At 48.4% G+C, this 8956-nt stretch overlaps 1 protein-coding gene across 5 annotated transcripts in view; it reads right to left on the minus strand.

The window, feature by feature from the left end:
• Positions 1-36: 36 nt before the first annotated feature.
• Positions 37-8956, minus strand: part of GET4 (guided entry of tail-anchored proteins factor 4) — a 23049-nt gene continuing 14129 nt past the window's right edge. For all 5 annotated transcript variants that reach the window (XM_006167891.2, XM_014583949.1, XM_014583948.2 and 2 more), the window contains 5 exons: positions 6035-6173; positions 4225-4365; positions 3866-3941; positions 3645-3717; positions 37-1210 (listed from right to left, as the gene is read on the minus strand). In XM_006167891.2, coding sequence (XP_006167953.1) covers positions 1122-1210; positions 3645-3717; positions 3866-3941; positions 4225-4365; positions 6035-6173 — 518 coding nt within the window. In that variant the 3' untranslated portion in view covers positions 37-1121. The remainder of the gene's footprint in view (positions 1211-3644; positions 3718-3865; positions 3942-4224; positions 4366-6034; positions 6174-8956) is intronic.

Consider the following 8956-nt stretch of genomic DNA (forward strand, 5'->3'; position numbering starts at 1 on the left):
CCCAGAGCTCATTCAGAAAGGACCAGTGCTGCGAAACCCAGTATAAAGGATTTATTTATGCGCAACAATTAACACAAACCTTCCTTTAAATTCCATTTTTACAGTTAATAAAGTTGTATATTTCCCCCTTCCCATGCATGATCATTGTGTATTAATCTACAACTCTTATTTTAATTGTGAAAAAATAAAGTGTTTCCCCTTTTATAATTATACTGGTAACATCTGGAATAGCATCCAATAGTGATAAAGGACAGATCTGCTAGTTCCCGGACTGGTTATTTGGTTAAAACCTAAAATGTTAGGTTAAAGGAATCAATCACCCCCAGAAAAATAAATACTGCATTATGAAGGAAATGCAAAGTTCTACAATAACCCTTTTTAAAAACATTTCCAGAGCAGCAAGGTGGTGCTTGCAGAGACCAGCAGGGCCATGGGATTCGCATGGAGTGACCTCACAGGCCACACCAGGACACCAGTGGGCCCATGGCTACAGCCTTGAGCACCGTGTGGGCACTGGGCTGGCCAGCTGCTCGCCACCTCCAAGGAGCACAGCTCACATGCACTCCGGCTGCAATGGGGACAAGCACACCGTGACTGCAGAACAACCCCGTGCTCAAAACAAAAACAAGGTACACAAGAAAACCGCTCTAGTTTGTAAGACCACAGGAGGCCTGGCTCGGTTCCCGTGTGAGTGGCCACAGCCTCTTTTGGCACACCGCAGGCTGTGCTGGACACTAGGTATGGGAGACGCCAAGTGCGATTGTCCAGTTACTGACAGCAGGCCACCTTTGTGTCCCCCCTCAGCCCTCACCAAAGGAACTAGAAACAAAGGACTGGGCAGGGTGATGCCGCAGTAAGGCCTGTGCTTTATTGTGGTCAATCTGAAGGGAACACGGTCAGCAGCAGAAGCCTGGGCCTCGCCCTCAAGTCCAGTCGCACAGCGGCAGGCAGGCCACAAAGCCCTATCCGCTGTACATAAATAGAGACAGACACCGACACTCGGCACTGCCAGCCTCAGAGCCAGGAGCCTGCTGGTGTGAGGAGCCACATCCAGGACTCGCACCGGAAACCATCCCTTGAGCTGTCGCCGTGGGCATCTCCATGCAGGCCCGGGAGCAGCTTCAGTCCAGCTCGATGGGGCTGCTGTCATCCTGGCTCTCTTCCCCCTCCTCCTGCTCCGAGGAGCCCATGAGGCTGCTCAGGAGGTTCCCTGGAAGGAGACACACCACGGCAGTGGTGAGCTGCCAGAGCAGCTCTTCTTGGTTGGCCCTCCCCAAGAAAGCACACTTTCCCAGAGGAAAGCACTAGCTGTGCCAGGTTGCTGGGGAAGGGGTCTGACAAGATATGTGAAGCCTTGCAATGCCTGTGCTGCAACCGGGGACCCCAGGCTAGGACTTCCCAGAGGACACGCAGCTGATGTAAAGGAAAGGTCAGTGCTGAGCCAGCTCTGTGGGACAATGCTCAACATGCTGCTCAACGGAAGCCGGATCCCACATGGTGACCTTGGTTCGAATCTCTGGCCCAGTCAACCAAGACATGCCAGGCAACGCACAAGTGCCCAAGATCCAACAGAACTAGAGGCTGGAGAAATAGAGGAAGGAGATCATAGCATGACCAGACCCTGTGGAGGGCACTCCTCCCTCTCTTACTCTCTCAGGTGCATGAGTGAAATGTGCTCCACCATGAAAGAGAAACACAGTCTGCTGCATGACTTTGTAAGAGAAAAAAGAAAAGAACTCTAAATATCTATCAGTAGGAGACATGGTACTGTTATCCAGAGAAGCCTAAAGAACTAAATAAAATGATGTCACAGAAAGATCGCCTTCAATTCAAGAGAAAGCTAGGAAACATATGCGTATTCTTGTAGTCACACAGGAATAAGCTAGATGCGCCAACAGTTCAAAGGCTACAGAGAAAAATGCAGCTGTCATCCTTGGGTGTTGCCACCACTGACATGTCTTTTTTACTTATCTAATTGAATCTGTAGAATAACTATTAAGTAAATACAAAGTTTTAAAAGTTCCCTTAATCCAAATCAATGCTGTGAGGGAAAGGGAACAACTGGAAAGCTAACCAATGTTCTTTGGACACAAAGACACAGTCATAAGGATGGAGACTCTTTCTTGATCTATCACGTTAACGGAATCTCAATAAACATACCAAGAGCACTTCTGGGGGGATGGAGAAGTCAGTTCTGAAGTTGATGGAAAACTATGAGAATGAAGACACAGGACACTTCTGATGGAAAGTGCTACGGGGAGATGAAACCTGGGAGATGTGAGAACGTGCAACCACCTCTCGTGTGCTAAGACACGCCACCCTCATTTCACAGATGGACAAGCTCCTGCACATGCCCAACGACATGTGGGGATTTAGGGAGCACAAGGCAGGGCCACTTCACTGCACAGATGACTGAAGTAGAAATGCAGGTAAGTCTCTACCTCATGCTTCCACTAAAACTCCAAGCAAAATTTAAAAGGAAAACATAAAATGACTTTTTTTTTTGAGAGGTTTTTGCTAGAGGGCGTGTGTGCTCGCCAGAGAGACAGAGAGAGACAGAGAGACAGAAAGCGAGAAATCACCCCCCCAGGAGTGATCTCCCCTCGGGATCTTGGGCATGCATGCACACGCACCCAGCGTGAGTTTAAGCCACCAGGTCCGGGACTCGAACCATAGTCGACTACATGGGAGTCCAGCGACAGAGCCATTACGCTAACTGCTGGTCCCATCATAAAACGACTTTTGAGGTAACCTCAGTGAGGAAAGCTTTCCATGGAGTGCAGCCAGTGTCTCCATGAGAACTATAAATGCATGCCCTATGCTGACCCAGGCCCCTCCTGAGGTGTGTTTGACACATGGACACAGCCACATACAGCAGCACTGCCTCCAACAGCACAGCCGTGGTGCATGTGGTGGCCAGTGCCGGGTAAGCCTGTCTGCACCAGGCAAGCTTCAGCAGGTAGAAGTCAGGAGGTAGAGCCAGTGGGCACAGCCCAGCACCACAGATGGAGAGGCAGTCAAGGACAAGGTCCCCTCTGCCAAGGAGCAAAAGAAACCTTGAGCTGCAAAGCAGGGAGACAGGGCAGAAGGGGGGTGTTTTTGCGTTGTGAACTTGGTGGAATGATTTACTATCCCAAACACAAAACATGCAAAATATAAAGATCATAGAGGGCCAGCACATGGTGTGGTGGTTGGGCACTTGACTCCCACATGGCCGAACACAGTTTGAGTCCCAGATCTGACGGCTTGCTTTCTCACTTTCTCTCTCTCTGGTGAGTGTGCATGCCCTGTAGCAAATTAAATATTATAATAATGACAAATAAAATAATTCTTTAAAAATAAAAAAGAGAGATGATAAAAACCACTTTTATGTGATGGACCGCACTGGCCTCTGCCCTGGTGGAGAGATGTTCACACTCAGCATAAACCAGCCTGGGAGTTGTCAAGGGAACCAGACCCCAGGCTGCAGCACACATGTGGCTTTGACTGTGGCCAATGGAGAGGGTCTCAAGGGATACTGCTGTTTTGGGGGTATGCCAAGAAGGATCTAGAGGTGTGCCAGCACAGGGAGCCCATGAGGCTAGGTAGGGGCCCGCAGAGTTGCGGGCAGAAGGGCAACACCGGCAACTTTGTCTTGGGCTTACCTAGCAAGCCACCGTAGGAAGACGTCTGCTTGGGTGGCACACCGAAGAAGAGCTGTCCTATCCTGTCGAGGTACTGAAAGAAGCAAGGGCAGCAGGTCACTGAGGAATGGAATGTGCCAGAACTGACGAGGCCCAAGGTGCCCTGTGAGGACTCCTCTCCCCTCCCTCTATGCCTGTGGCCCGGTGCCTACCAGCTGAACCCAGCACTGTGAGCCCCTCACCTCGTTGTACATGGGGTCCCTCCTAAGGGATGGCTGATACTGTTCACACAGCACTGTGAACACCGTCAGCTTGCCGCTGGCAGGAAGAAAGCCGACACGTTAGTTTCTGGCAGAGAAAAAGAAAACACAACAGAAACACCATACACACACTCCCCCAATATCTATGCATAACTACACACTCGTCTTTACACACTCACACCTACAAAGGGATCTAAACAAATACCCACACCTGTGCTGCATCACATATCTCTAGGCTTTCACATCACACACCTGTACACCTACGCACTCATCCATACTCACTCATACCTGTACATACACACTCTACTCACACACGCACACCCTAAACAAATAAAACGTACCCATCCACAGCCAACAGCAGAAACCAGATGAAATTGAGCAGGGGTTGTACAAACGGAGGTCCATCCTCGATGGACGGATGTTTCTGTGTGTATGTCGTGAAGACCACTGATGCGCTGTTTTTGTTTTTTAAACAGAGAAACCTGTAATAAGAATAACTTAGTGGGTGGAAATACCAAAGGAATAGAGGTCTCTACAAATGCTGAGTGTTGAACACTTAAAGCTGCTGCAGGCTCAAAAAACCTTGTGTGACGATAGCACAAGCTATCCAGCTCCTTCCCAGGTCCTGTGCTTCATACGTGCTGCCCCTCACGTGCACAGCAGCACTATGGACACTTATAATTTACAGGTGACAGCTTGTCAAAAGACTATGAGATGGTGGAGCAAGAGCATGAGCTGCATCCACACCTGTGCGCACCTGTTAGACACCAGTCTGCAGAACTCTCAGCCTAGGTCAAGGTAGAAAAGGGCTGTGAAGAACCAATTTTGGGCTAGGCCAGGGCCAGATCCTGGTCCTTCTTAGGTAGGATGGCACTTGGGCAGCCCCAGCATATACCCAGTGGGGAAGGTAAAGGACCTCATATGCTGGGCCAGGACTACCACAGATGCACCAGGGCAAGAAGTTTGGGATTTTTTTTTTTTTTTGAGAGGTTTATTGCTATAGGGCATGTGTGCTCACCAGAAAGACACAGAGAGAGAGAGACAGAGAGACAGAAAGTGAGAAATCACCCCCAAGGGGTTATGGCCATGGCACAATCCCTTCTCCATTTTCCTCTTGAGATCTTGGGCACGCACACACACACGCCTGGTGTGAGTTTACGCCACTGGGTCTGGGACTCGAACCACAGTCGACTACGTGGGAGTCCAGCAACATAGTCATTACGCCAACTGCTGGTCCCAAGCTTTGGATTTTTTAAAAATATTTTTGCTTTAGGGCATGTGCACTCTCTGAAGAGACAGAGAGGAAAAGTAAGAAACCATGCCCTGGGGGGATGGCCACACCATAATCCCTTCTCCTCTTCTTTCCTCTTGGGATCTTGGGCATGGACACACACACTCTGGCATGATTTTTAAGCTGCCGGGTCTGAGACTTAAACGGCACAGCCAGCCATGTGGGGTCCAGTGCCTTATCCTTCATGTTACCCGCTGGCCCATGTTTCTCGTTTTTAGATCACAGATGTCAGTGATAACAGCTGCTCAACTCTGCAGCGAGGTCAAGTGCAGCAGGCACCCATGAGTGAACCTATCCTGCAGACCATATCAGGTTTGCTGTGGGAGGACACTTGACTACATGAAAGAAAAGGGAATGGGAAGAGCCTCCAGAGCTTTCCTTTCCACCCTGGGTAGGAAAGGCGGAGCACTCAGGAGCTGGGCCAGCCCCTCTGACTGACTCTCTGCCACCTGTCGGTGAACAACCTGGCTGTGTGTGTCAATATTTTCAAGATAAAAAGGATGAGAAAGGCCTGATTAGAATAGAGAGATCACAAGATCTACTGGAAATGAAGAAGTTGGTTAGAGGCAGTGTGTAGGCTGTGGCCTACATAAAGGTTTAAATTCATAGAAATACCTGGAAAGACAAATCCAGCCTTAAAAAATAGCTTTAAAAGTATCTTAACTTCACATCAGGTTCATTACAAATTATCGGTCACGCTGAGTGGCATGAGAGCTCCATGTTTTGCCCCACGTTAACTTGAAGACTATGCTTCATTCAGCATGTCAGCCAGGTGACTAGGTAACCTGCTCCAGGCGGTTATTGGAACCCAAAGTTGTTATTCGATAAAGGATTTGACAAAGTAAATACTGAATACCTACTGTAGAACAGCCTGAGCCACGAACATGTCCACCTCGCTGCGAAATCCTCTGGAGGTAGAATATTCTACTAACATATTAGCACATCCTTCTCCATCAGTAGAGTGCAGGAAGTGATACCGAGATTCACAATAGTTCTGCTCTGCAAAGGGAAAAAAGTTAATATAGACCTGTCGTGGGAAATTTTGAAAGATCTGTCTTTTCTATTTCCACCGTATCTATTTTTGTCCTTTTTAAAGTTTGTTTCCTTTTATTTTTAAGTATTTTTCTTTTATAGAGATTTTCGGTATAGGGCACATGTGCTCACCGGAGAGACAGAAAGTGAGAAGTCAACCCCTGGGGGGATGGCCACGCTACAATCCCTTCTCCATTCTCCTCTCAGGATTTTGGGCACACACATACTGCATGTGAGTTTCAAGCCACCCAGTCCAGGACTCTTAACTGAGGTCAGCCATGTGGGAGTCCAGCGCCTTAATCATGCCACCTGCTGGCCCCTTTACATTTTTTTAAATTTGTCAATTTTAAGTGTGGAGCAGTGTGTTCTATTTTTTAAATAAATTTTAATTTTACTTATTAATATTATTTGACGAGAGAGAGAGAGAGAGAGCAAGCAAGCCGCCAGGTCAGAATTCAAACTGCAGTTGGCCATGTGGAAGTCTAGTGCCATAATTATCACACCACCTGCTGGGCCCAAGTTTATTTCTTCCAAGAGTGAGTGACTGAGAGAGTGGGAGTGAATGAGTGAATGAGAGAGAGAGAGAGAGAGAGTCCTGGCACTACGACCCACCTAGCCGCAGTCAGCACAAGCTCACAGGCCCATGCATGTCTGGTATACTCAGGGAGGACTCCAGACGCCAGAATCGGAGTACAAGTGTTTCCACCACTGCATGACTACTAACCCCTACTTTTATTCTATACGCCCACCACTGCCTTTGCAAAGAACCTACTATGGACGTGTGTGTACAGGCTTAGCAATCCCAGGCAAAGAGCTGCTCATGCTTTACATTCAACAACTTTTCACACTCGAAACACCAAATACAAACAGCAAGGGGGGGCTTTACCAACAATCCAAGACCTTATTTTTGTAAACTCTATGAGGCTCCTTAACTCTTACACAAATTAATGGGTATGTTAGGTTGAAGCATAAATAACTGCTAATATTTTATTTTTTGGGGACCAGCAGTTAGCGTAATGGCTATGTCGCTGAACTCCCATGTAGTCGACTGGGGTTTGAGACCCAGAACTGGGACTCAAACTCACTCGAACTCATGCTAGGCGCATAGGTGCATGTGCGCACGTGCCCAAGATCCCGAGAGAAGAATGGAGGAGAAGGGATTGTGGCATGGCTATCTCCCCTGGGGGGTAACTTCTCTCTTTCTGTCTCTTTCTGTCTGGCTGGCGTGCACACGAGCCCTATAGCAAAAACCTCTCCAAAAAAAAGTTTTGTTTTTTTTCAATTCTTTTATCCTAAATAATGGTACTTTTTAAGGAGCAACAAAAAAATTCCCACTACCTAAACCCCTCCAAAAGAGACCTAGAATCTCAGATTAACAAGGATGAGCCTGAAATGCTCCTTTCTACCACAGAGCCCCCAAAGTCAGGCAAGACACTGAAGGGTTCCCGACCAATCCTGACACAGGCAAACACATGTGTTCCACCCTAAGCCCATCTTAACTCCTGAAAGACACACACACTCTCTCTCTCTCTCTCTCTCTCTTTCCACTCCAGGATCATCCTAACAAATGTAACACATATGTCCCCCTTGGCCTTACTGATGTCTGTGACACACTACACACTCTCTCCACTCCAGGCTCAGCCTGCTATTGGTGTCATACACACTCTAGTCCAAACACTTACTGATGCCTTGACACATATGTACGCACACGTACCCCTTCCAGGCCCATCCTGATGTCTGTGATACACACTCCACTCCAGGTCCTTACTTAGGCCCACAACACTTACATACACACACACTTCACTCCAGGCCCATCCTGATGCTTGTTGTACAAATGCATGCACGTGCACACACACACACCTCTCTAGATCCATCTTGACACTAATGACACACAAACATTCCACCGTAGGCCCATCCTAGCACCTGTAATATGTAAGCTCTACTTCAGGCCCACTCTCACCCCTGCAGACATGCTCCCTGTGGAGTGAAGTCCTTGTAGCAAAGTTATCGGCACCAGATAGAGCTGGACAGGCTCTGCTCAACCTCCGGAAGCAGAGCCTGCCTTTTCCCACGTGGTTATGAGTATCTTTTTTTTTTTGGAGAGGTTTTTGCTATAGGGTACATGTGTTTGCCAGAAAGATAGAGACAGAAAGTGAAAAATCACCCCCCCAGTAGGATGGCCACACCACAATCCCTTCTCCTCTCGGGATCTTGGGCATGCACGCATATGCACACAGTATGAGCTTAAGCCACCGGGTCCAGGACTCAAACCACGGTCGACTACATGGAAGTCTAGTGACATAGCCATTACGCCAACTGCTGGTCCTGGTTATGAGTATCTTAAGGGAGGCAGATCCTACATCGTTGAATACACAGTTCGAATTCCAGTCCTATGGCTTGAATAAAACAGCAGGTGCAGGTACGTATATACCCCAAATCCTGATGAGCTAGAGAAATGGTGCAGGGAATACAGTGTAACCATGCCCCTCTTGGGGGGGCTTTTGTCCTTTCCCTCACCAGAAAGAGACAGAGGGAGGGAACCAGCAGTTAGCGTAATGGCTATGTCGCTGGACTCCCACATAGTCGACCGCGGTTCGGGTCCTGGACCCGGTGGCTTAAAACTCACGCTGGGCGCGTGTGTGTGCGTGCCCAAGATCCCGAGAGGAGAATGGAGGAGAAGGGATTGCGGCGTGACCATCCCCTCTGGGGGGTGATTTCTCGCTTTCTGTCTCTATGTCTCTCTCTGTCTG

This window comes from Tupaia chinensis, unplaced genomic scaffold (genome assembly GCF_000334495.1).
Source record: "Tupaia chinensis unplaced genomic scaffold, TupChi_1.0 Scaffold145208_1, whole genome shotgun sequence".
Classification (NCBI taxonomy): domain Eukaryota; kingdom Metazoa; phylum Chordata; class Mammalia; order Scandentia; family Tupaiidae; genus Tupaia; species Tupaia belangeri.